At 39.6% G+C, this 26,846-nt stretch overlaps 3 protein-coding genes and 1 long non-coding RNA gene across 8 annotated transcripts in view; 2 read left to right on the forward strand and 2 right to left on the reverse strand.

Annotated features, from left to right (window-relative positions):
- Window positions 1-3,922, reverse strand: part of LOC134219581 (solute carrier family 35 member G1) — a 109,757-nt gene extending 105,835 nt beyond the window's left edge. Inside the window, exon 1 of one of the 2 annotated variants that reach the window (XM_062698356.1) lies at window positions 3,614-3,919. The gene's annotated coding sequence lies outside the window, so the exon portion shown is untranslated. Of the gene's footprint in view, window positions 1-3,613 lie in introns of both variants that reach the window. The other variant, XM_062698355.1, reaches the window with a different exon arrangement.
- A 7,527-nt stretch (window positions 3,923-11,449) lies between these two features.
- Window positions 11,450-12,283, forward strand: LOC134226914 (uncharacterized). The gene is made up of 3 exons (XR_009983576.1): window positions 11,450-11,586; window positions 11,652-11,733; window positions 11,807-12,283. It is a non-coding gene; the product is annotated as an uncharacterized LOC134226914 (long non-coding RNA).
- Window positions 12,284-20,273: 7,990 nt separating this feature from the next.
- Window positions 20,274-26,846, forward strand: part of LOC134219797 (trichoplein keratin filament-binding protein) — a 280,474-nt gene continuing 273,901 nt past the window's right edge. Inside the window, exons 1-2 of one of the 2 annotated variants that reach the window (XM_062698662.1) lie at window positions 20,275-20,412; window positions 20,472-20,507. The gene's annotated coding sequence lies outside the window, so the exon portion shown is untranslated. Of the gene's footprint in view, window positions 20,413-20,471; window positions 20,508-26,846 lie in introns of both variants that reach the window. The other variant, XM_062698661.1, reaches the window with a different exon arrangement.
- The window catches only part of LOC134219796 (neurofilament heavy polypeptide), a 130,187-nt gene continuing 124,225 nt past the window's right edge, over window positions 20,885-26,846 (reverse strand). For all 3 annotated transcript variants that reach the window (XM_062698660.1, XM_062698657.1, XM_062698659.1), the window contains 2 exons: window positions 21,175-21,379; window positions 20,885-21,109 (listed from right to left, as the gene is read on the reverse strand). In XM_062698660.1, coding sequence (XP_062554644.1) covers window positions 20,912-21,109; window positions 21,175-21,379 — 403 coding nt within the window. In that variant the 3' untranslated portion in view covers window positions 20,885-20,911. The remainder of the gene's footprint in view (window positions 21,110-21,174; window positions 21,380-26,846) is intronic.

Genomic DNA, 26,846 nt, shown 5'->3' on the forward strand with positions numbered 1-26,846 from the left:
TGTAACGAAACAGGCGAAGACAGAAATGCTAAACAACAGTTTGAATCGATAGGGCGCCAGCGTGAACGACAACAACCGGTAAAATTCAAGGATTATGTTCCTTATTAATTGTTAAAAATTAAGGTGGGATTGAAGGGACTGGCAACACGGCAACGAGGGAGAGAGGGGGAGTTGGGTGGAAGAGCAAGGAAGAAGGACATGTGAATAAACCGGAGTCTAAATTCGAAACAGTTTAGATACGAAGAACAAGAATTAAATCCGGTGGGTGGGAAATATGAATTTACTTTTAGACTTTTGTTCAAATCAATTGAATGCCACGAAACATGAACAACTTTTGGCAATTCAATTGAATTCAACTGTACTGTTTAACTAACTTGACCTGTCAAAACGTAACAATTGGGTGCGTCATAATTTGAACAACATTAAAAGCTTTATGCACACTTTAATGTAATTTGCTCAAATTATTATATAATTGAATGATAAAAATCATTTGCTTTTGCAATAAACAATACACGCAAAAAAATTGCAGTCGAAACTACTATTCCGAGGGTTATATTCTATTCTATATCATATTCTTAAGCACCGACGATTTTCAGCAGATAACAAACCCGTTTGATTTTACCATGCGCGCAGTAAAAATCAACTGTGGCTCATGCAGAATGTTGTCACATGAACTGAAACAGTGGTGAATTTATCTGAAACCATGGGGAAATTTACTGAATTTTCTTAGTAGTTTTAAAAACAGAGCGTAGTCTACAAAATAGTAGTTTTTACCACGGAATTTTTTTTCTGTGTTCTTATTCCAGAGTATATATTAGAGTGCATCCATAAATTATATAACGCTTAAAGGGGGAGGAGAGATGGTGTTGGAAAAGTCCATACAAAATTTTCAACTGATTTATACAAAATTATTTAATCCATAATCAATGGATCTTCCCTTAGTAGAAAAAACAAATAGGTTTTTTTTGTCTTTCTCGTACAACAAAGTCTTTTATAGAAGTCTCTGAGACCCACCCAACAAACATTCACTAGTTGAACTAACATCAGTGTGATGATTTAATTCAGCGCTGTGTTGAATAATGTCTGTACTATTTCTTATCACAACTTCTGTTCAAGCTTTGTTCACACAACTTTGGCGAAGTTATACAACTACAACATCTCATTTTGAAAAACAACTTTATTTACTGATTCGTTAAACCTTTAATAAGCATTTTACTAAGCCTCAATTCAGCTACAAGTGAATTCTTCGAAAATAATAACGCATAGAAGGTAACATCAGTAAGATCTCCAAATGAACGTATTTCGAAGCAATTGCTATTTTCATATATGTAATCATTTTAAAATTTTCCTAAATCGGGTCTCGAACTGCTGTCATTTGATCATCCGCCGGTAACGTTGTCATCCGCGCCATCCTTGATTTGTTAGATATGGCTCACTCAGTGCATAACATAAATAATCTTATTGCTGAATATGAATCATAATTGAACCACAGAGAACAGACGTTGAAGCTGAACTCGCTATGTTGTGATAACTTTATACTGTTCATTTTGAATAACTTTGGAATGTCGACGTTATCCCGTGCATAATCAGCGCTAGCGTCATCAAAAAATGCCACTGTGCGCTAGTGTCGTTATGCATGCAAGAGCATACCAGCGCCATCGTGTTGTCAAAATGAGATTGTGAGTTGCAATGTCGACGTCGGTGGCGTTGAGGTTCGATGTGTTTGTTTACACATGTTTTGCAAGAAATTTTGTTCGAGCCTCCATGTCTGTTCTCTGTGATTGAACTCTTATTCAATAAGTCGATCTGTCAAATTACAGTTTGTTAATAACTGTACAAGATTTTTATTTCAACCATTGTTCAGCCAGTCATAACCATCACACACTAGGAAAAATACGTAAAAATAATGTCGATAAACGATAAAATAAAATCCGTCCCTAATGCTATTTATGGATTTATATGAAAATAAAATCAATGTATATTCGGCCTTCCTCAGAATCTCTTGATAATCGGTTGCGATATGATTGTCAAATGCTAAGATTATTCCAATTTCGCAGCAATAAAGATCAACATCCATGCGATAATATTGGGATTCCACACATCAAAGATTCAATAATTTTCCGATGTTATTCAACGGCGTTATGTCCGGTTTTTAGTAAATTTAGTTTCGCATGAATGCATGATTTTTTTTATTGCTCCAGCAGTTTCGTTCGTTATAATCTCCGACAGTTTAATAAATCACGAAAATAAAAAGCATGTTTTGAAAATAAATCATTATTTTTCTATAAATTAAAAGATCTAGAATCCAGATTTTCTCTCAAACTGAAAAAGCATGTTTTTGCCCACTGTGCGATAGATCAGATAAATGTGAAATCCAATGGTCAAGAAGGACAAAGGTAAAGAAGGATGTCTAATGCCTGCTTATTAACTTACTATTCAAACTCAATTCGACCACCCTTTCAGAGCATCACATCATAGTCGAACAGAGAACTTTAAAAATCATTAGTTCAGTACATTGTTAAACTTCCCCAATGTGCTGAAATGTGATAAAACGAAAACGTAAGTTCGATTTCAAATAAAGGTAGTAAACAAATAAAATGGCCATGTCGAATATTAGTTAGATTAAATACTGAAATGAAATCTGTCTAGCAAATTATTCAGCATCCATTTTATTCAGCTACAAAGATCACAAATAAACAATAATTCAACCTAGATGCTTATTTGTAGCTTGTCGTTGTTTGTTGGGCATGATGTTATATGTCCGACCAGTTAGTCATAATAATTATATCAATATGTGTTACAAATAACAATACTTGAAATAATTTTGTTATAAATTCTCTGTCAAAAATAGAAGAAAGAATATTTCACGATCGTCATAACTTGATTATAACATAATGTATTATGCTTATTTTACAGAAAAACTAAATTGCCAACATTTTTGGTATAGATAGGAATTGGAAAAAAAACGAAGTTACCAATTTCAGTATAACTTGATCGTACATTCAAAGTTTAACCAGCTGAACAAATTTATTTGCCTACGTTGTGGATAGTCATAATCTTTTCAATAACATAATTTATATAAGTTATTTTCATCAGTATTGTGTAACACCACGAGTTATATTTTTGTTCAATTAATAAGATATTTAGTAATATTTTTGTTAAAACTAGAAGATATTTTGTTACATTTTTTGTTATTTTATCTACTTATGGTACACGTTTTATAACAACTGCTATTATAAAAAACTGCTGTAACAGAATCACAAGTTATGATATAAATCTGTTACTATCTACTGGTTGGGAATCGAATCGATATACAATATATGTATGTATGATGTGTATCACACTAAGGCGAAACCAAACGATTTAATCGAGAAAGGCATCGTCACCGCTAGGTGGATTAATTTGTTTTTTTTTTTTAGATATTTACAAATAAATTGGCTACTAATCACCCAGAGTACACTTTTTCCATAGTTCTTTACCATATTTTACGGAACAATCAAATGTGCATCTTAGTAAATTGTAGATATCTCACATATAAAATATTTTATAAAGATAGTCCAAAGATTAGTATAGAAAAAGCTTACCGCTAACAGCTTAGTAATTTTCTACTCACATATTTTTGAGACGCATCCTTGTATAGTGGGTGGTAACCGATGGATAATTTTCCTAAGTAGGTGCACTCTTTGGGCCGAAATCAGCTCAGCAGTGAATAGTTATCTTTTACAGAGACTACATTAATAGTACAATGGAACAATTCACTTTATACTTATTTCGTCCATAATATTGACGGCAGACGTTGCTATTCAACGCAATTTTCTAAATTTTCCAACAAGGACGTTTTGTATATTTCTGCATCTGCACGATTTTTCGCATTTGATGATGTTTGTAGAATAATCATTAGGGTCTCGCCGACATTTCTAACCAACACGAACGCACGGTTCATGGTTGCAAACCAATGTAAATAAATACTAAGGTATGGAAATCCATATATTGTGTGCGTGCCTTTTGTGTATGGCGAAAAAGTTTGCACTACTACATTCGAACAAGCTCCCATAAGAAGCCGTGCAAATATGTACGTCACCATTTGCTGTTTACATTTTCCATCATCCACTAATACATTTGCATTTGGTTTTCTTCCTCACCTTCTATCTATTCTCATTGGTTGCAAACAATCCCATTTGATTTTGCCGTGACAGCTGCTCCTGGTTGCAAACAAACTGAGTAAAAGTATGAGTGAAATGTGCGTGTGCGAGCGTACAGAGATGAGTGACGTTTAGCGCTCGCACACTGATGTGCAATTCGGCATGTGTAAATACATGGGGATCGTTCAAAAATTACGTCCATCGTTTTTCGGCATTTTCAACCCCCCTCCCCCCCTCCTGTCACAAACTGTCACAAATAATTGACCCCCCCCTCCCCCTGTACGTACATGTCTCATTTATATTTTAGCGATTACTGTGGTTTATCTTTTTCGTACACTATTTTCACAATAACATAGTGAGTTATGTCCCTTACTAACAGTTTGAATGTTTTTAAAATGCAAGTTGTTTCTAAAATGCTTTCAGTATTTTTTTCTTGTGAACGGACGTCACATAAGACGAACCCCCTCCCTCCCCCTGTCACAAACTGTCACAAAACTCTGACCCCCCTCCCCCCCTCAAACCTTGGACGTAATTTTTGAACGGCCCCATGTTAGTTTTCCTACTGCTCATAACCTCAAAATTCGGCACTAACATTTCAAAAGGGCAAAAGAGAAAACAAGAGCTTCTCAGGTTGCTGGTGGGCTAATTTGTGCCTACCCACGCAATCCAGCACCATGCAATAAAAGAAGAGGATCTACTGCTTCCATCAGCGATGTTGGATTGCGTGGGTGGGCTCAAATTAACCACCAGCGACGTGAGACGCTCTTGTTTACTAAAGCAGTTTCGCCCTTTTGAAATGTTGGTGCCGAATTGATCGATTCATCACAATGATTGCAAAGGAGTCAAAAAATATATGGAAATATACTCATTTTAATTCAAGCTTTGCTAAGTAGCACGATCTAGGAGTGTTTGTTTTCCTTTTATCGCCTCGCCACTCACACATTCGGACGTGAAAATCTCAACTGTCTCTGTCTCTTAGGGCACTGCTTGGGCTGCTTTGTCTCTTTCTCGCTGCAAATTGATATGAAAACAACAATGCCAGCAAATGTCAAAATGTATGAACAACGAAAGAGAAAGAGAGATTGAGATTAATGAGAGAATATTCTCACGTCAGAATGTGTGGAAAATAAACACTCCTACACTGAAAAACAAAACTACCCAAAAGTGGGTTGTTTGCACTCAAAACCGTGATTTGGATCAATAACCCAAATTTGAGTAAAATGCTTTTTTGGCACTACCCGGATAAAAATGTACTATTGGTTCAATAGTGTAAACAATTGAATTACTATACAATGAACGGTATACAATAGGATTCATTGTTTCTTGATGGTTGCACAGATTGTATCAGCACTGAGGATACAATACATCAACCAGAGTCTATTATATAGAGTTGCGCACTGAGGATCTTCTTACTCTTATTCTGCATGATGCTCTTGTTATTATGTTGAAAACTTTCATTTTTGTTCAACCCTTCAAGTGACTTCACGGGAGTGATCACTTCTAAAGCTTTTCAATTCGATAACCAAAGTCACCTACAGAGTACAAACACGTGAGTTTCTTGTTGCAACTTTATTGGGTGGGTGTATTGAAGTTTTTTGAAGCTGTTTCTAGAACAAATCTAATACACTTCAATTCATGAGTTTTAATTCGCCATAATAATCATCAGGCGATAACAATACTTCCGCCTTACCAACAATCATTTGTTTACTTTGCTCGATAGGTAGACGGTTTGACAGTTCAATAGGTAGATTTGGCTTCACTCTTTGCGTAACTCTATATATAATAGACTCTGACATCAACATATTTCTCTAATGTAACAATACTTGCAATTGTTTTTGAAACGTATTCGTACATAAGATTCATACATTGATAACTTTTGAAACGTTTCATTACATTGCATATAAACTATTTAACAATATTTGCCTCATAGCGCCAAATATGCATTTTTCCCCTTTAAATTGCATTGTTGAACAGTAAAGCTGTCACAACTGAGAAATCAAAAATCGTATTGTATTACTATACAAATACAATACAATCCATTGTATTTTGAACAGTTTTGTTCGGATATTTCAACAATATATTAACCATACACTCTATTGTGTGACGAAAAAAATGTATGGAAAAATCTCAGATTTTGTATAGTTACGATACACTGTGCCACCAAAGTACTCTTTAATGGGTGAAAAAGTACCCATTATGAAGTTAAATAAGTTACTCATTAATGAGTAAACCGTTTGTACGTCAAATTAACGAATGATTTTTACCCACTATTGTGCAACAGTTTTCCTGGACAATGTGTAAAATTTACCCCTTATTATTTTCAGAAACAGCTACAATAAATAAATATTCGAACCATTAATCGCATAGTAAAAGAAATGATTTATGTGGAATATAATCGCAATGTTTATTAAAAGTTTAATCGGCATAATAATATACATGCGAACTATAACAAGTGAGTAATGTATTTGCACTGATGAATTGAGTTCTCACTCATCTTTCCCAGCTGTAAATGATCACGAGAAGGCGGTTCCTTTTCCATCTGTGAATCCGAGAGTCCACCCACAGGATCCTCCATTATTCTCAGCCGAATCAAACCCGCATAACTCCAATGGAGGTGGATATTCGTCCTGACAGGCGATACTGTTTTTTGAGCGGTGCCCCAATATCTGTAGAGGCGGAATCCCATCATGTCCGGTGATGTTTTTTTTTTGTTCCCCGACGACCATCATTTAGCAAAACAAATTGAAACGCCGTTATCTGCAAAACCCAATGATTTAATTGATTTAATAACGCAAGAAATTTAATTGAGCAAAAATAAAACTTACATTAAATCCACACGAAATCTCGTCAGCTCGTTCAGTTTCTCCGCTTTTCCTCTCGATTTGTTGTCACAAAAATACTCAAGTAAATTTTCACCCATTAATGGGTAAAATCTTTTAAGTTCCAAATGAGGTAAAAGTACAAAAGTTCACTCAAAAATTTCAAAGTACCCATAATTTTGACAGCTCCATATATCATGGAAAATGGGTCTTTTCAACTCTTTAATGGGTATTGTCGAGTTTACAGTGTACTTAACAACCCGTACATTCTATTGCGAAAACTTCATTTACATTTGAGTAAATGGTTCATAACAATGCATTCTAATGTATTTGTATGGTTTCATTTACAATATAATCTATCGCCAATTCAATGTTATTAATAGTAGTGTTACAATAAACTGTACTGTTGTTCTACTGTATTTTTTATTCGGGTATACACGGTTAGATGACTTTACCCATTAATGGGTACTATGTTATTGTTGATATTATTCCCATCGTGAAAAATTCACCCATTTTCTTGAAAAAGTGCCACTACCCATTTTAATGAGTAGTGGCACTTTTTAAAGAAAATGGGTGAATTTTTCACGGTGGGAATAATATCAACAATAACATAGTACCCATTAATGGGTAAGGCTCTAGATAGTGGAATATATAGATGAGCGAAGATAAATTCTCTGTCTCCAAACGAACTGTCAAGCGTGTCTCCAAACGAACATGACGTCACTATTTCAATGGAAACGTTAAGGGCTGTGACGTCATATGCGCGTGTGCAAAATCGACTCAGCCATGCTTTCGCTCATCTATAGATTCTACTATCTATAGACCAATGCAAGATCTTGACTTAACCTCAATTATTTGACAGTTCACAGAGCTTGTTTACAAGGTGTTAGAATTAAAATCGATCAGCTGGGAATAAAAATTCGTAATTTTCGTTCAAAATCATTTTGATCCGAATATTCTAGTGATATGCTTTGAGTCCTACCATAAATCAATCACAGCAGACATCAAAATTCTTAATTAATCGCAAAACAGTTTTTCCGGGAGCTGCTCCAGAGACTAAGTCCCTGTAAACAAGCTCTGTGAACTGTCAACCTACGTCATCATGCACTGGTCTATAGATTCTACTATCTATAGGTAAGGCCATCTAACCGTGTAGGCACTATACACGCTAACCTGAAACAACCCAGTGGCCGGGTTGTTTGTACCCGGATTTTTTCGATATTAGCAGTTGTCAAAATCTGGGTATGTCAACAAGATGGATCTGAGTCAGACGAACCGAAAATCTGGGTAACTGGGGATTTAAACATTTTCGGATATAGCAACATGGCGTCGACCAGCGTCGAAGTTGCATGCCGGAATAAATGCTGGAGTTTTTTCGCAGAATGCACCAAGAAACAGGTAAGAAGTGTTGAATTTATCATGGCCGAGCATTGTCGGCGCCGCCGGCAAATGATATGCATTAGGGAATTTGTTTTATTTAATATTTTTTAGACAATGATAATTTTCTGGAGCGAAAAGAGCTGGGTACCGGTTACCCAGATTTTTTCCCTTGTACGGTTACCCAGATTTGAGTCAAGGTACTGTGGGCAGAGTGGTTTGCTACTTCTCAGCAAATGAAACACGGAATTTGCCTTCCGAGAAAAACTGTAGAAGATCTGATTTTATTTCACAATAGTCACTCATAAAGAGCATGTTACAATAGTGATGGATGTATGGTGTTGAATAAACAAGACAAACTTATATGCGAATAATGTGCAAAAGGAATGCACAATAATAACTGTTGAATTGTATATATGGCGTATAGCACAGTATGCGAAAATAGTTCTAATCAAAAGCGTGTTATATAACACTCGCCCTCAATTCAACATCCTTATCTGTTTTAGAATATATTCCAACTTTTGCTTACCTAACGGTTTTGTCATGAAATCTACTAGTTGTTTATCTGTTGGTACATATTGTACCTTAATTAAACCTTCTCTAATTTTTTCCCTGACAAACATATATTTTACGTCCAGATGCTTCAATCGCTGATGTTGTCGAGGTTCTTCTGCAAGACGTATTGCCGGAACATTGTCCTCGAAGATGGTGAGTGGCTTTGTCTCGATAGACAGTTCCGATAGTAAATTAATCAACCAAATACCCTCTTTGGTTCCGTGACGAAGTGACACTAATTCCGCTTCGGTGAATGATAGACTAACTATTGGCTGCTTCTTTGTGTTCCATGATACAATATTTCCATACACCAGATAAATATATCCTGAGACAGACTTCCTGTCGTCTTCGTCATTGGCATAATCTGCATCCACAAAACCAGTTAGAGTTTTTGGTTTATTTTGTGTTTTGTACTTGATGCAATAATCCAGAGAACCTCTCAAATATCGCAATATCAATCCTTATACCTCCATCCCAATCCTCCAATACCAATCCTTTCCAGTGCTCCTCTGAAGGATTTTCCTGATAGTCTGCCAAAATGTTTACTGCTACAGCAATGTCAGGCCTTGACATCAATGACAAATATTGTAATGAACCAATCAGTTCTCGATAAGGTTTCCTAGTTTGTTCCTGACTAACGGTTTTGCAATATTTTTGATTTACATCCATTGGAGTCGAGACCGGTCTGCAGTCTGCCATTTCATAGCGATGCAATATTTTCTCTGTCAATCTCTTTTTTCCAATAGTCAGCTCTTGACTATTTCTTGATATTTCCAATCCAAGAAAGTTCTTCACTTCGTTCATGTCTGTCATGTTGAACTTTTTTGATAGAGTTCGTTTAAGATTCAATATATCATTGATTTTGGGACCGAAAATCAATATGTCATCTACATAAAGGAGTACCACTAGACGTTTATCCTTTGACACGAATACACAAGTGTCACTCTTTAGCTGCTCAAAATCCATGAGTCTCATAATATCATTGAAACGTTGGTTCCAGCTTCGACTAGCTTGTTTCAACCCATATAAGCTTTTATTCAGTTTGACCAATTTCTTCTCATTTTTACCATCAGGTGGTAGAGTCATGAAGATCTCCTCTTCCAAATGTCCATTTAAAAAGGCGGTTTTTACATCCATTTGGTGTATGAGCCATCTCTTTTCATTTCCAACTGCAAGTAAGGTCCTGAGAGATGTCATTTTAGCCACTGGCGAAAAAGTCTTATCGAAGTCAAAACCAGGCCTCTGTGAACATCCCTTTGCCACAAGTCTGGCCTTATACTTTCTGTCATCAGGTAAGTTCCCACTTTTGATGCTGAAAACCCACATTGAGTTGATAGGCTTTCTTCCTTCGGGCAATCCTGCAATTTCTGTGAAGGTATCATTTTGTTTTAGTGCATCCAATTCAATTTGAATTGCTTTATTCCAGACAGGCCAATCATCTCTCTTTTGGAGTTCTTCAATGTTTTGGGGAATATCATCAAAATCTGAAATTGTCATGAAAGCTTCGTTGTTAGGTTCGTTGAATACAAAGTCGTTGTGCCACGCTGGGGCTTGCCTATTCCTTGCTGATCGACGCTGTGGAGCTGCTTCCTCATTCTGGTCAACTTCCTCTTGACTATCTTGCTCAGTTTAACTAAATGACAGGTATTCACCATCTAGCTGGTCATCATCGATTTGAAGATCTTCGTCACTCAAAACATCGATATCACCGTCAACCTGGATAGGAGGATTTGGAAGAAAATTCGGATCCAATGATGTATCATCCATGAACATCATCCCTTCATGTTCCTTTATAGTATGAATTTGCATCATGGAAACAAAAAATGATTAATAATACACGTAATAATCCATAATCCCACACAATTCTCTCGTATTCACAACCTGTATCGTAGCACTTTTATAAGGTTCTCATGACGGGCACTCGATCTCCGGTTGCTGATAGATTTTGTCTGCATGGTCTCAAGCGTCTCAAGAGATATTGTATGCTATCCAAACCAATTTCTTTGATTTGGCGGCAATTTGTTCCTGGGCTAAACAAGAAACGCGTTAACGATAACATATTGTGTATAACTTTATTATAATGTATCCTTACCTCTATTCTAAATTCACGCTAAGTCAATCCTTTTTTGATAGCTTCATTATATTGGAAAATATGCATGCTAATTCGATTGAAGTATATTTAAAAATGTCGGGAACAGCAAAAAAACAATGTGAATGAGTATATTTTCCTGTCTAGGATATCACAAACAACACCAAGCAAACTATTGTTTTGTTAAAACAACCAAATTTTTTGGTAATTACTACAAACATATCGGTTTGAAACCACCATAATAAACGTTGGAACAAATGTTAATTTTAGTTTGAAACAATTTAACAAAATTGTTAGATTCAACCTTCAGCCTTTTATAGAAACAAGCAACTCTCGCTTTAAAACAAACCATTTTCATAGTTTGAAAATCAACCAACAATTTGGTTGTTTCAAACTAAGCTGGTTTTTCTCCGTGCATAAGTAACTGTCTAAAAAGGGGTAAATTTTTAATCAGACCAAGGGATGAAAAAAAAACCCATTTTAACAACCTATATACATGGACTAGGAAAAATGGGTGAAAAAGTAGTTGTAAATAATTTCAAAAGTCTTGCAGGCATTCCTGCAGGAACCATCTCGATTTTTATTTAATGTTTCAAAACGTAACGTAAGTGTTCGATTTATTTATATATTGCATGCAAATTTTGTTAATCTCCACTTATTTTGTATCAGGTTATCGACTAGGTGAAGATTCCAAAGTTCTTCTTAATTATTTTAAATAATAAACATGACGAATCAAGATGGAGAAAAAGAAGTAAGTGTTCATTGTTTCATTTGCATTCAGCAGGGGTTAATATTGATATTAACGATGCATTTATTTTCTACAGCAGGTGAAATAAAATATAAAATAAAAACCATTTAACCGAGTTACGGAAAAGGCGGACTATGTGGGCTCCAGGACCGTCATCATCCGCAGACGGTGCTCCGGTGCTAGTAGTAGTAGTAAAATTCTTCTTTATTTCATCATTTTCTGTTCTACAATTATTATTTTTCTACATGTACAGTGCTCGGCCGGCTTGGCCCTCCAACTTCAATTTTAAATTTTCATGTTTATATTGTTATTTGAGTGTTAATATGATATATCATGACGGCCTTTAGGAGGCGCTGGTGTGGTTTTTAAAATTTGATAACCTAACTACTATGTACACTAATATTTACAATAAAAAATTTGATAACCTAGATTGGAACTAGCGCCCTAATTGGAGCCTGATCCGAATGCAAGCAACGGACCCTAAACTTTTCTTTACACTCACCAAAGCGTTCATGTAAGGTTTTTATTCCGGCCAGACGGTGGACCTCGGATGTTCTTGTCCTGGGAGGGGTGTTGAGGATCATCCTCAGGAATTTGTTTTGGACCCGTTGAAGTTTGAGGTGGTGGGTTTTAGCGCAGCTCTCCCAGACTGGCATGCCATATTCGATCACAGGGAGGATGATTTGCTTGTAGACAGCAAGCTTATTTTTCAGGGACAATGACGACCGGCGGTTGATCAAAGGGTACAGTAGTTTCAACAAGACGTTACACTTTGTCACCGTTTTGTCAACCTGTTGCCTGAAAATAAGCTTGCTGTCGAGGGTCAAGCTCAGGTAGCCGGCCTCATTGGCCCATTCCACAGTCGTGCCATTGAGGATGATTTTACAGTCCCCAGGCGGAACAAGTTTAGGGATTTGGAGTGGGGAAAATGATGACCTGGGTCTTCGCCGCGTTGATACAGATCTTCCAGCTGGTGAGGTACTCTGTCAGGGCATCCAGGCCTCGTTGGAGTTTTGCCACTAGCGCTCTGATCACTCTACCGTTGTAGACGATGGATGTGTCATCTGCGAACAGAGACAGAATGCCGCCTTCTGGAGGTTCTGGCATGTCGGAGGTGAACAGATTGAAAAGCAGGGGCCCGAGGATACTGCCCTGGGGGACGCCTGCGACGATGTTGTGCGCATTGGAACTCGCTCCGCTGATTGAGACCTGGAATGTCCTTGCCGACAGGTAATTGTTGATGATTTTCACCAGGTAGCTGGGAAGATTGTAGCGTTGTAGTTTGTACACCAGGCCATCATGCCATACATTGTCAAATGCCTTCTCGACATCGAGTAAAGCCATGGCGGATGTTTTCGAGACAAACTTGTTCCGTCTGAGGACGTTGGTAACTCGGGTCAGTTGGTGTACAGTTGATCGACCGCGTCGGAAACCAAACTGTTCCTCGAGCAAGATGTTGAGATTTTCGGCAGACTCAAGTAACCGATGATGAATAGCTTTTTCGAATAGCTTGGATAACCCTGAGAGAAGGCTGATGGGTCGATAACTTTTGGGGGAGGAAGGATCCTTCCCAGGCTTCCGGATAGGGATGACTTTCGCTGACTTCCAGGACGATGGGAAGTAGCTAAGCCGGAGACACTGATTAAAGATCAGCGAGAGGTGCTCAAAGAACGGAGCACTCATGTGTTTGAGCTCGAGATTCAGGATGCTGTCGAAGCCTGGGGCCTTCATGTTCTTCGACGATTTGATATAGGCCGTCAATTCGTCAGCTGAGATCTCCAACTCCTCCGAGAAGTCGTTGGGAATCAAATGGATGTTGTTAGCATGCTCGTTGACGGCTGCTTCGTGTGGACTGACGATGTTCTGCCCAAGATTGTGTGAGCTGACGAAGTGACGACCTATTTCAGCGACCTTCTCTGCAGGAGTTATCAAGCGATCCTTAGAGCCATTATTGTCTAGTGGGATCAAAGGTGGAATGGGCCGAGGCTTGGATTTTAGAATTTTGGTCATTTTCCAGAACGGCTTAGCATAATCTGGGAGAGTGCGGATCTTATTCGAGAAGTCGTTATTTCTGAGGTCCACCATTCTGGCCTTGATAGTTTGTGGTGTGCGATGGCGGCGTGCCTTAGGCTCATGCAGTCGAGTACGCTGAAACTGCCTGCGAGTGACATTCCGCAATCGAATCAAATCTTTGGTGAGTGTATCGATGTTTAAGGAGTTGCTTACCTGCCGAGCCGTCGGTACGTGTTGCTCTCGGGCCGCCGTGATCGCCTTCTCGATAGCGCACAGCTGGCGGTCGATACTTTCCGGCGTCTCCGGACGCACCTCGTAGTCGACGGTGTTATCGACGCTCTGCTGGAAACGCTGCCAGTTCACTCGGTGGTAGTTCCGCCGTAACTGCTGGTGCCGATTGACCGAGGAGCCCAGTTCCGCCACCACCGGATAGTGATCCGAACTGAGCTCCTGGTATACAACCGGCTGCGAGACGTGGTCACTCAGGTTTGTTACGTAGAGGTCGAGCGTTGCGTGGGCACCGGACCGACTCAGCCGAGTGGGGGAATCCGGGCTCAGGATCGTGTAGTGGCCTTCCTCCATGTCGTTGCTCCAGATGGTGCCGTTTCGATTGCCGCGACTGTTGCCCCAGGCTTGATGTTTGGCATTCAAGTCGCCGGCAATGATATACTGGCCTTGCCTCCGCGTCAGCTTGACGATGTCCCTCCGAAGGGCAGCCGATTATCCATCGCCGGCTTTGGCTTGCGTTGGACAGTACGCCGCGATGAGCGCGATTGTGCCGACCGAAGTGGTGATTTCGACACCGATGGCCTCGATGACACTGAGCTGGAAGCTTGGAAGCAAACGACAGTTGATGTTGTAGCGAAGAGCGATGGCCACACCACCTCCCTGGTCGGCCGGTCGAGTCGCACGATGCGGAAGTCCGGGATGTTGATGTTCACCTCCGGTTTTAGGTGCGTTTCGGTGATGAACGCCACGTCTATTTCCTTCTCCTCAAGGAAATCCTTCAGCTCGATTGTTTTGCTCTTTAGCGAGCAAGCGTTCCAGTTGACCAGGCCTACCCTAGCAGCCATTTTCAATGATGAACATGCCAAGTGTGAAGACCTGGTCGAATCGGGTTTTGCAGCCGCGCAGTCGAGTGGCGAGCTGCGCGAAGATCGGCATCAGTTGCTCCGGAGTGTACAGCGGGGCAGATTCTTCCGGTGGGACGGCTTCGTTCTCCGACTGCCGACGGAACCCAGGAGGAGGAAGCGGGGCCATTCGCTGGTGGATGGTGCCGATGATGCTGGAGCTTGGACCGATGCAGCTGCCGCTGCCAGTCGCTTGTGCGGCTGTAGTGGTGGGAGTATTGGAATCACACGACGGGGAGCCGGGATGGCTGGAAAGTTCACCTCGTTGATTACAGGAACACGGTTCTTCTTCGGAATGGTCCTGGTGGAAGCCTTCTTCCGGATTTCCAGGAACTCAGCTCGCTTTGGGCAGCCCTTTGTGGTGGCCCGATGTTTGTCGCCACAGTTGGCGCACTTGGGATCGGCCACCTCCATTTTGTCGCACTCGTCAGTCGGATGGGGTTCGCCACACTTGTTGCAGCGCGGCTTCATGCGGCAGTTCCTGGTGCCGTGCCCGAAATTGAAGCAGTTGGTGCATTGCGTGACATCGCGGTGCACTGGCCGATATCGCTCCCAGTCAACGACGGTGTAATTTATAACGCCAACCAGCTTCAGGTCCTTCCAGGTAGTGGAGCCGTGCTCCAGATGGATCAGGTAAAGCTGGTCGCGATATTTCCTCGCCTTGTCGTGACGAGCGATCTTGTGGACGGCTACTGGCTTCAGTCCGCAACTTTCAAGCTCTGCTTGGGCTCTTCCTCCTTCATGTCGTGAAGTCATCGCAGCAAAGCCTTGAGCGGCTTCGTGCCGGGGTGGTCATGAGTGTAGTACTCATACTTGTGGACCTCGAGGAACTCCACGACGGATTGATGATGGTCCCTGTTGGCCGGCATCACTTTCACGCCCTCGCTGCAGAGCCGAAAAGTACATTTCAGCCCCTTAGCGATCAGCTGGTGAAGTTTTGGGCGTAAATCCGGCGGATCGCCCTTCACAAACACAGGCGGGCACTTCTCCTTCCGCTCCGGTTGCACCTGCGGCAGCTGCGATTGCTGCTTCTTCCTCTTTTTCGGCGGATTGCCGGCGTCATCAAGCGGCAACGGCGAGAACACGTTGCTCTGCAAAAGCTGCTTGGAGGGGTTACCCGCGCCTCCAAGAGCAGTGCGCTTAGGCACTTTTCCAGCAACCGAATCGGCCACCGAGTCTCCCATGACGGGTCCGGGAGAAAATAACGCCAACGCGACAAGCGAAAACGTAAACAGCGAACGAACGAGAAAAAACACTTCGAAAAAAATGCGCGAGCAAAAAACACGTCCGTACGTGTTGCTGTCTCGAACTGGAATGAGCTCCGGTGCTCGCGCGAAAGTGTCTTTATGGCTATTTATGGCTGTACTATATTTATTATGTGGTTATAATACAATATTTGTTTTGTTTTTATTATAAAGAAATAAAAATGCATGTTTCAGAAATTCAATTTTTACTTTAACTATTTTACCTTCAACAAAAATTCTCCCTTATCTGTTCTTAATAATGTGTATTTATTTACCCATTTTTTCCTAAAATTGCTCCTGGCCAATGGGTAAAATAATACCCATCTATTGACAGAAACACCTTTAAGTAAACTGGATTTACCCATTGAATGGGGAGAGCCACTTCTAGCGAAAATGGGTGTTTTTTCACCCATTAATGGGTTTTTGCAAACAACCGTGCAAAACTTGCACCTGCACGCTCATTTTAATCTACTCAAAAGTGAGTTAAATTTGACTCAATTTGAAAAAAAGTGGAACAGCTCACTTTTGAGTAACCGTATGTTTACTCAAATATGAGTAATGTAGCATCATGTCAAAATTAGAGTAGCTCTTACTCACTTTTTTTTTTAACCAAGAGTGAGTAGATCTTACTCACTTTAGGAAATGCTGGGTGCTTTGCGCTTGATTATGGAATAGCATTTTATTTTAATGAAAGAAAGGCTACCCGCCTCGCCAATTTTATTTATTCATTTAAATATTAGTTGAATGAAACAGTTATGTACAGTTTATAATGTTACACTACTAGAAATCCACACATATTTATTGGCAAAAATCTATATACATATTTAACTTATGATGTGTATCAGCGCACACATAACCATTCTCTACGCAAACTACTAATAAAATATTTATCCAGATAAACTTTTTGTGTGGTCTCGAATTAGCAATTATTTAATTTATGTGTGGTTCTATATCGATTATATTAGGGTGAAGCTATTGCAAAAATTTATAACGGCGACACATATATCTTATATACCGTGTTCTTCTACCACCTCGATTTCGTCACCACCGATGCAAACTCGCGGTGGGTGGCTCACATTGTCTTCTCTTGAACCTCTTCCTATCATGTACATCGTCTTCGACGTGTTGATGACTAGTCCGATCCGCTTGGCTTCCCTCTTCAGTCTGATGTAGGCTTCCTCCATCTTCTCAAAGTTACATGCCATAATATCTATGTCGTCGGCGAAGCCAAATAGCTGGACGGTCTTATTAAAAATTGTACCACTCGTGTTAATCCCTGTTCTTCGTATTACCCCTTCCAAAGCGATGTTGAATAGCAGACACGAAAGACCATCACCTTGCCGTAACCCTCTGTGCGTTTCGAAGGGAGTCGAGAATGCCCCTGAAACTCGAACTACGCAAATCACCCGATCCATTGTCGCTTTGATCAACCGTGTCAGTTTATCCGGAAATCCGGAAAACTGACACATACTTATAATAATAACCATAAACGAAATCCATGCATGTTGGGTACCAAGCTGTCAAATCGTATGGATTTTCCTTTTTTGACATTTAGCTCCCCTGTCCTCGCCAGCAAAAGATGTTCCGGACAGCGACAACAGCGACAATCTTTATCTAGTAACTACAGTAGACGTTCGATAACTGCAAGTCATTTAACTGCAATGCTTTTTAACTGCAATTCGATAATTGCAACAATTTTGCAGTTATCGGACCGCTATACTTCAAACTGATGTCAGACTCAATGACAGCTGCATTGCGCTGCACATTTAGATGCACTTTTATTGCATCTGACGTCGATTGACAACCGTTTGACGTCTAGAATGCATTGCAGTTATCGAACGGCATTCGTTAACTGAAAAGTAAACATTTTGCAGTTATCGAACGGTTACTGTAAAATATCTTTTGCATCTTGCTCTAGTTTTGATAGCAATCATGGGAAAGGAAGAGAAAACTACCCATTTTTTTGCGATATTCTCATCAGTGCGTATATTGAACTCAAAGTTTGGGTTGATTTATCTGTCCGTGTACATGTTCATCATGGTTAGATCACTTTACCCATTAATGGGTACTCTGTTATTGTTGATATTATTCCCACCGTGAACAATTTACCCATTTTCTTGAAAAAGTGCCTCTACCCATTAAAATGGGGAGAGGCACTTTTGTGAGAAAATGGGTGAATTTTTCACGGTGGAATAATATCAATAATAACAGTGTACCCATTAATCGGTAAATTCATCTAACCGTGTATGATTTGATACTTTTTCCTATACACGGAAGATTAGAAGTACCCATTAAAAGTGTTTCATTTACCCATTTTTCATATCAGTATCAAGTTGTCAAAAAATCGGTATTTTTTCTGATACAAATAAAGGGTACTTTAACCCCAATGAAGATTATATGTTCTCGTTTTGAAAATGGGTAAACTACCCCCAATAAAACAAAACTATTGTCAGATTTTCTGGATATGATACTTCACGCGGCGAATGACTGTCGAAAGGTACGGCCGCGCCAAACGATACACCGCAATGCTATTCACCCATAAGAATCAAGTAAACGGGTTGCAGAAAGTGCGGCGGTACCTTTCATGAAGGGTTCGCCGCGTGCAATTTTGAGAAAATCAGACAATAAAATCGTCGTCATTTTTCATGCATGTTCCTGTATTTGGCAGAGTTTTTTTTTGGTTTTGCACAAATTTCATTGAAGTTGCTGCTTGAAACATTGTGCTTTGTTGCGCGTGATATTACCGAGAATTTTACCAATTGCCAGAGGATTAAATTCTGAGCAACAGTCTGTAAATTAGAAGGTAAGCTACTCTACAAATTTTCCAAACTGATGCACCTCCGTTTGGGACTTTTCCGTCGTTCTGTATTCACCACCTTTTAACAATATATTCATACTTTACAACATCTCTCCTACATGATTTCCTTGTCCTGTACCGGAATGCGGATTAACTTACAGAGGAATACTTTTCGTTTATCGTAGGCGAGTTGATCGAATTTCGGGAGTTCAGTGCAAGCATATCCACTACAAAAACTGCACGATCTGGTCGAGATCGCATGCTACAATTTTCGGAAGGATGGCACGATACGTTCCGTTAGCAGGCTGTGCGGGATGCTATTGGAGTCCTGCAAGGCGAAATAGGATTGATTGCGCTGAAATATTGCCTGCTGAGCTAACAAAACGTCACCCATCAGATACCCGCTGAAAGCTTCATAAACAATCATAAACCGTTGTTATCGCTTTTGATTTATATAATGTCGTCGACAACAATAATTTTAGCAAAATAAATTGGAAAAAATAGCCTTTTTTATTTGTTCACTTTCAATGAATTATTCTGATAACCTAACCTCAATTCGTATTAAAATATTGAACAAAAAGCGCTTTTTTTACCCATTTTGTAAAACAAAGTCGAGTCTTAAAAATACCCATTATTTGAAGTTCATGGCGTATACTCATTAATGAGTAAATCGCGTTTACCCATTTAATGAGTTATGCCGCTTTTGTTCAAAATGGGTACGAAAGTACCCGCTCGCGGCCGCCAGCTTTCCTGCGGGTTAGTCTCTGATTTGACATTTCTGGAGGTCAAATGCACCCACCGCAACGAGTATTCTGACCAATGTGACATAATAGAAGGTGCTGATGAAGTGAATTCAAGCCTTCTTATATACTACATTGATCAAAATGCTTGTAGCGGTGGGTGCAGTTGACCTCCAGAAATGTCAAATCAGAGACCAACCCGCAGGCAAGTGGGCGGCCATTACCGCTCGCGGAAAACTGGATAGATTTGAGTAGTTCAAAATTTGAGTAGTTCCACTTTTTACGAAAATTGAGTAAGATTTCCGTGGAAAAAAAAAGAGACGGCAAAACAATTTCACTCAGTCTCTGAGTGATTTGAAACGGGCGTGTACTTTTTCCAGCCTACCGATAATATGGGGGACACACTTGTGGTATTCATACCATAGTAAAAAAATCTTGAAATGAGTGCCATACAAAATATTGTCTTCATTAAAGATAGCCTTAACATTTTTTTCTTGTCGCCTTGTACCATGGCCCCTTGTATATGTGCTCCATATAGCTACCATTTTTCTTCAGTCAAGTTACCGATTTATCAAAATATAATCTGGTCACCCTGAATAACAGTTTGTTTATTCGTCCAAAACAAATCATCGATGTTTTGCAAACATTTTTAATTTTTATTCTGTTACTTTAGTCCAACAGTTAATATTGTGATATATTCGTGTTTTATAAATAAAAACATCCAGCAAACTTTTTGGTTTGGTTGGTTTACTGTTCAGGTATGTTTAATTTATTTATTTCCGATTACAAAAAATACAGTTTAAATAATCTACCGTAGGTACCAAGGATCGACTTGATTTCCATTCAAAAGCCGGTTAGTTGTTTTTAGTAATATATTTTTTGCAGAAATAGTTTTTAATTTGGCAATACCAAATGCTTGTTTACAATGCAATACAAATCATGTCCACGGTTAGAGAAATTATACATATAGCTGTAGAATGGTAGAAAGGATTGCGTTCGGACCTGTGTAGGCATAAGGTAGGTAAGGTAACTGTACTGTTTTAGCCATTGCTCACCATTGCTCCTAATTTGGCTAATTTTGCGGATAACTCCAAAAATAAATCATTTTTTAGGGTATCATTAGTTCCAATAGTAGATACATCTTCTAGGATTCTACACTGTTTGAAACTGATCGGTTATTTTAGATAAAAATGTGGATTTTTCTGGGTTGGCCAAAACCGTTACACTTACCTTATATACAGTACAATGATATTAAAACTATCCTAAATCAGCAATAACAGAATCCAGATCGGCCTGTAAAGTGCAGCACATTTCCCTAGTTTTATTGATTTCATCCTTAATCCGATCTACGTTGGCTTGCAAAAAGTAATTGCCCTTCTTGAGTGAAGCTAACCGGTTCTCATGTCGCTTCACTCGCGGTTCCAAATTGAGTTTCTTCTTTTCATCCGGGGCGTCCTGTTAAGTGTAAGAAATAATTAGCATATAATTTTTTAAGCTAACTAAGGTCTTGTGAAACCCACATCTGCCTCATTTACGCTTTCATTATCACTTTCTGATTCGGATTCCGATTCACTTTCCTCCTCAGACTCTTCTTCAATCTCTTCCTCGGGCTCCTCTGCTGGTTGTTCCTTAGTCTCCTCGCCATCGTCATCGTCTTCCATCTTCATCATTGCTGCCATTTTTTCAACTTCCTTCTGAAGCTTTTTGTACTTTTTGTGCTCATTTCTGTTGGAATAAAAAGGTGTTGAAAAACAAGAAAATAACAATAGGGTTACCGTACCCTTAGTGGAGGTAGCTAAGATTAAAACTCTCTCTCTCTCTCTCTCTCTCTCTCTCTCTCTCTCTCTCTCTCTCTCTCTCTCTCTCTCTCTTTGGGGCAAACGGATTGACCGATTTGCAAGATTTTTCCACTAATCGGTCTTGAGATCATATATATATATATATATATATATATATATATATATATATATATATATATATATATATATATATATTTAACCCTTTCGGGACGTTTGGGTGCCCTACGTTTTAGATTGGCTGTGAAATATAACAGATGAAAGCTTAGTCCTCACTTTCTTCAGCAATAATGTATACCAGGCTTTACAGGAAAACTATCCGAGCCCAAGTTTGATCATACCGTGGAGATCCATATATTGCTTTTTGCATTGAAACTTTTCGTTTCTCAATTGAATACAATGACATTTGTCTTCAGCGACTGCTTCCTTGATAGACCTTTTGTACATGTTTTTCACTCATACATAAATAATACTGTCAAAACTGGCATGTGACATTTGACAAAAAATCAGATTAAAGGACATCGGTACACTCACATAAACAATCGACATTGATTGTCAAAAATCAGGGATACCAACTTTATAACTTTCGCCATGTCGCCGAGTCTTGCGCTGAGTACTCGGCGCGGAGACCCAAAGGTGGGAATAAAATTTTGGGATTTATGCGCAATATCCTAAACCTTGGTAAGCTTCCGCATCTGAGAGCACTCAGATAATTAGATAATTATAAAATGTTTGGATCCTATTCCCCATTATTTGATACTTCATAACATTCAATCAAGTCATCATAATTGTTGAGACAGTGATCTGTTTTCAGAAATACGAGATGTTCAAGGTTCTCCAAAGCGTTTTCCAGTTCAACCCAAAGTTTTCAGCCCAAATACATAGGAAAATACAACTCTGTCACTATTTCGTTCTAGAAATTGGTTCGGTATGCCCGAATGACCTCAAAATTGCAACAAAGGTAGTTGGTATGTTAAAGATCAATTCCCCAGAACATTATACGATTATTAAATGAACTTTTATACAGTTTTTGCTTGATGCATTGGGAGTTGGATTGAGAAATTTGAAATTCATTTAATGCCATGAAAAACATAGGTACACACACGAGTTCCTCCAGGATTTTTCCGCAAGTTCTTACAGGAATTCCTCCAGAAGTTCCTCCAAGAATTCCTTCGAAAGTTCCTCCAAAATTCGACTAGGACTCATTGGAGTAACTCCTGAAAATTCTCCGTGAATTCATTCAAAAATCCTCCAAATATCTTAAATTATTGCCAAGTATTTCTCCGTTAGTTCTTTCAAATATACTCGAGAAATTCTTAATTTCTTCAGCAATTCACTTAGGCATTCCTTTAAAAATTTACACGTCCGCCTTTCAGAACTTCCATCAGAAAATTATTCAGAATTTTTCATGGAAAATCATCCTGACATTCTCTCTGAAGTTACTCCAGATATTTCATCAAGATCTCTTCATTAATTACTTCGAGGCCTTTGGGGCTGTCCATATACCACGTGGACTCGTTTTGATAAGTTTTTCGATAACCTCCTCCCTCAGCGTGAAGGCCGTGGATTTTTTTCTTCGGAAATTCTCCCGGAAATTGCTTGAGCAATTCGTTTCCAAATTCAACTGGCTATCTCTCCAGATATTCTTCCGTAAATTTCCTCAAAACTCTTTCGGAATATCCTCCAAAAATTTCTAAAATTCCTCAGAAAATTATTTATGAAATTCTCCCAGAAGATCCAGCCGGAATTCACAATACTTCAGCCGGAGTTCCCCAAAAATATCCATCCAAAAACCCTACAGGATTTTCCGAGAATTTTTTAAAGTAATTCACAGCAATATTTCAAAACAATAACCCCGGAAATTCTTCTAGAAACTCTCCCGCTTTTTCTTTTATCAAGATTTTCCCCCAAAACTAGACAAAAGAAACTAGTATTTCAGGGGGCATCCTAGGGGCAATTCCTTAGTTTCCTGAAGAACAATTTGAATATTTTCAAAAAAATATCTTTTTGTTTGGCCGAGAATATGTTTAATAGAAAGGGATCTAGTAGCCATGTTGCCAAAAATATTTTCTAACGTCGCAGTTTTTGTTCAGAGATCAGCTCAACGCTAATTGCAGTTGTGTTGTGAGTAGATCGCCATCCAATGATTTAGATGTAAACACTCAATTCGTGGAGCTGAGTTGATCGGTATATGAACGTCGTCCTGTCAAACATTCGTTTTCTATTAAACATAATATATATTATAGTCTTTTTGTTACACCTTAGTGTATGAGGAAGGCAAAAACGATTCTAAAAACGAGAAAATTAAAATAGCTTACCTTAGCTTTGACTGATTACACATATCTATGGTTGCTACTCCGTGATTGACCAGAATCAGTGAAATTGCACAAATAATCAATCGAGGGGCGATTCACTACTATCGAATGATGAATCAAAAATACGCGAATAAAAATAATGCATAAAAATACAAATAATGCACAAAATACAATTAATTCTCGGAAATACAAATATTGTACAAAAAATACAAATATGTAGGTCATAAATATACATTATTAGACGAAAAATTCAAACATCATATTTCAATGCAAATAATGCTCTCATAAAAACTGCTCAAATAAAAACTCACTCTAATTCAGTTTAATATTATGGTTCCAGTTGAAAATCGAATTTCGGACTCGCGAAAAATTGATTTTATTCGCGTTCAACTTATAGCGCATCATTGCGCAACTAGTTCACATTGTTCGCAACCTGATGCGCTATACAGCGCACCAGATGCACAGTAAGGAAACTTGCGACTAATAGGAGAAACATTGATTGTCGTGAGTTCAAAAATTCGGTTTTGAGCTGCACACATAATACATTATTACACCCAATACGCGGAAATACACGAAAAATACATCGAAATATTATTCAATACGTCGGACTGAATCGAAAATAAATAAGTGCATCGCCCCCCCGAATCAACTGAATGATTGACTGAGATTTTTCGAGCATTCTCAGTGTGCAAGTTTCAGTGACTCTAATATTCAAATGATCAATAACGGCGCCGGCCACGTCCTTGTAGTCAGTTAGGAAGGAAGGAATATTAGTAGGTGGTTTTTGCTATTTGAAGACCGTGTTTACCTCTGCGTCTCAACAAAAAAGTAATGGGTTATGTTTTAAACATAACCGCGAATAAACGTAGGACTTGAATAATCGTAACGTATTTACATTTAACTTTTGAATTAATGAGGTTTGATTGGTATAGGTATTGGAAACGACAACTTTCTTACTATGTAGAATAATTAGCGATTTGTTTTTTTTCTAAAACTTCTAGAAATAAAACCAACATTTAAATACACAGCAAGCATGCTGGGAATTTTCACCTACCCCGGGCAATCTGAATGCCAAAGGGGATTAGGCTCTGTAGATCTCATTCGCCGGTTGACTTAAAATCCTATAATAAACGTTTGCACCGGATGTATTAGTTATGGTGGTTCAGGAATCTCCTTACGATGCTGCAAGTTCCAAGAATCACTGTCTTTTGGATGCTATGGAGGTTATGAGATAGTTCCAGCTCTCCTAAGGATCTCAGAAGAGATTTCGGGACGATTCCGGTTGCTGAGATAACAACCGGAATTATACGCACGTCCTCCAGGTGCCACATCTGCTTCAACTCCTCCGCCAAGTCGTGGTACTTCGTTATCTTGGTGGAGAATGTTGTTGGGACATTATGGTCTAGCGGTACAGCAATGTCGCTGAGGGTTACCCGCTTCATCCTTTTGTCGTAGACCACAATATCGGGCCGATTGGCACGAATGAGAACACCCGTTATGATCTCGCGATCCCAGTACAGCTTCACGAAACTATTTTCCAGAACCGGGACAGGCACATATTTGTAGTAGGCGACAAACTGGTTAACCAAGTTGTGCTTTAAAGCAAGCTGTTGGTGCACAATCTTGGCTACTTCGTTATGACGACCGAGATAGGCTGAATCAGCTAAGGCTGAACACCCGGACACGATATATGAATTGCACTTTCTGCAGCCTGCAGTCCTCCACGTTTTCGTGCAATATATAGTGCCGATAGTTCTTCGTCGCAATTACCCGGTCCTGGATGGCTACCATGAATCCTTCTGTTTCTGAGAAGAGTTCACCCCGCACCAGCCACGTATTCGACGCCGCTTTGTCGATGTATTCCAGCTCCAGTTGATGGGGGTGCGACCCATGCAACTCCTTCTGTTTCCACGATGCGATCATCTCGTCGACAGATTTGATGTCGCAATTCAGCTGATAGTCCTCCTGCGCCAGATGCAGGGCACTGAATCCGTGGTCAGCTTCACACACAGCGCGACAGATTTCGTGGTGGTTCTGGCTTTCCACGAAGTATCTTCGCAACTGCTGGATCTGGAAAACACATAGTGTTTGTATATCGATGACGCCTCTTCCTTCTACTGTACGTGGCAGGGTGACTCTCTCAATGGACGATTTTGGATGGCGCATGCGATGCTTTGTGAACGCCACTCGTATTGCTCGTTCTAACGCCTCCAAGTCAGTCTTGGTCGACTTCACCACCCCGAAACTGTATGTCAACAAGGGCACAGGAAACGTGTTTATCGCCTTCACCTTGTTGCCGGTCGACAAGAGGCTCTTCAAAATACCGTTGACACGATGCAAGAACTTTTCCTGCAGCTTTTTTCTTGATCGTCGTATGGCGAATTCCTTTCAGTTGCAGGAAACATAGGAACTTGGACGTTTCGCCTGCAACCATGATTCGAATCTCCTCCTGTTCGTTGACGCGGAAACTGTCGGCATCCATCAGATGACCCCGGTGTAGATGTATGGATCGACATTTATCGATACCAAACTCCATCCGGATGTCGTTGCTGAATACCGTTACAAGCCGCAGAAATTGGTGCAGCTTCTCCACAGATTCCGCAAACAGCTTCAAGTCGTCCATAAAGAAGGTGTGGGTAATGTTTGTACTCCTTTCCCTACTCTTCAAATGATAGCCATAGTTGTGTTGGTTGAGTGCTCTGCTAAGAGGGTTCATGGCAAGGCAAAACCATAGAGGACTAAAGGTATCGCCTTGGAATATGCCCCTCCTGATGCTGAGAGTCCTGGACCGTAACACCTTTTCTCCATCGGTAATGTGTAGGGATGTACTCCACATCCCCATAGTGTGCTGCATTAGTCTGATGACGTTACCGTCTATCTTATACAACTGCAATACCTTAAGAAGGTACGAGTGAGGTACTGAGTCGTATGCCTTTGTATAGTCGATATACGCCATGCTCAGGTTTCTTTGCTTGTGGATGGCCTGCCCAACAACGACTGCATCAATGATGACCTGATCCTTGCAGCCTCGTGTGTTACGTCGACAACCTTTTTGTTCCTCGGTCATCAGGTTGTTGACGT

Source organism: Armigeres subalbatus, chromosome 3 (genome assembly GCF_024139115.2).
Source record: "Armigeres subalbatus isolate Guangzhou_Male chromosome 3, GZ_Asu_2, whole genome shotgun sequence".
Classification (NCBI taxonomy): Eukaryota; Metazoa; Arthropoda; class Insecta; order Diptera; family Culicidae; genus Armigeres; species Armigeres subalbatus.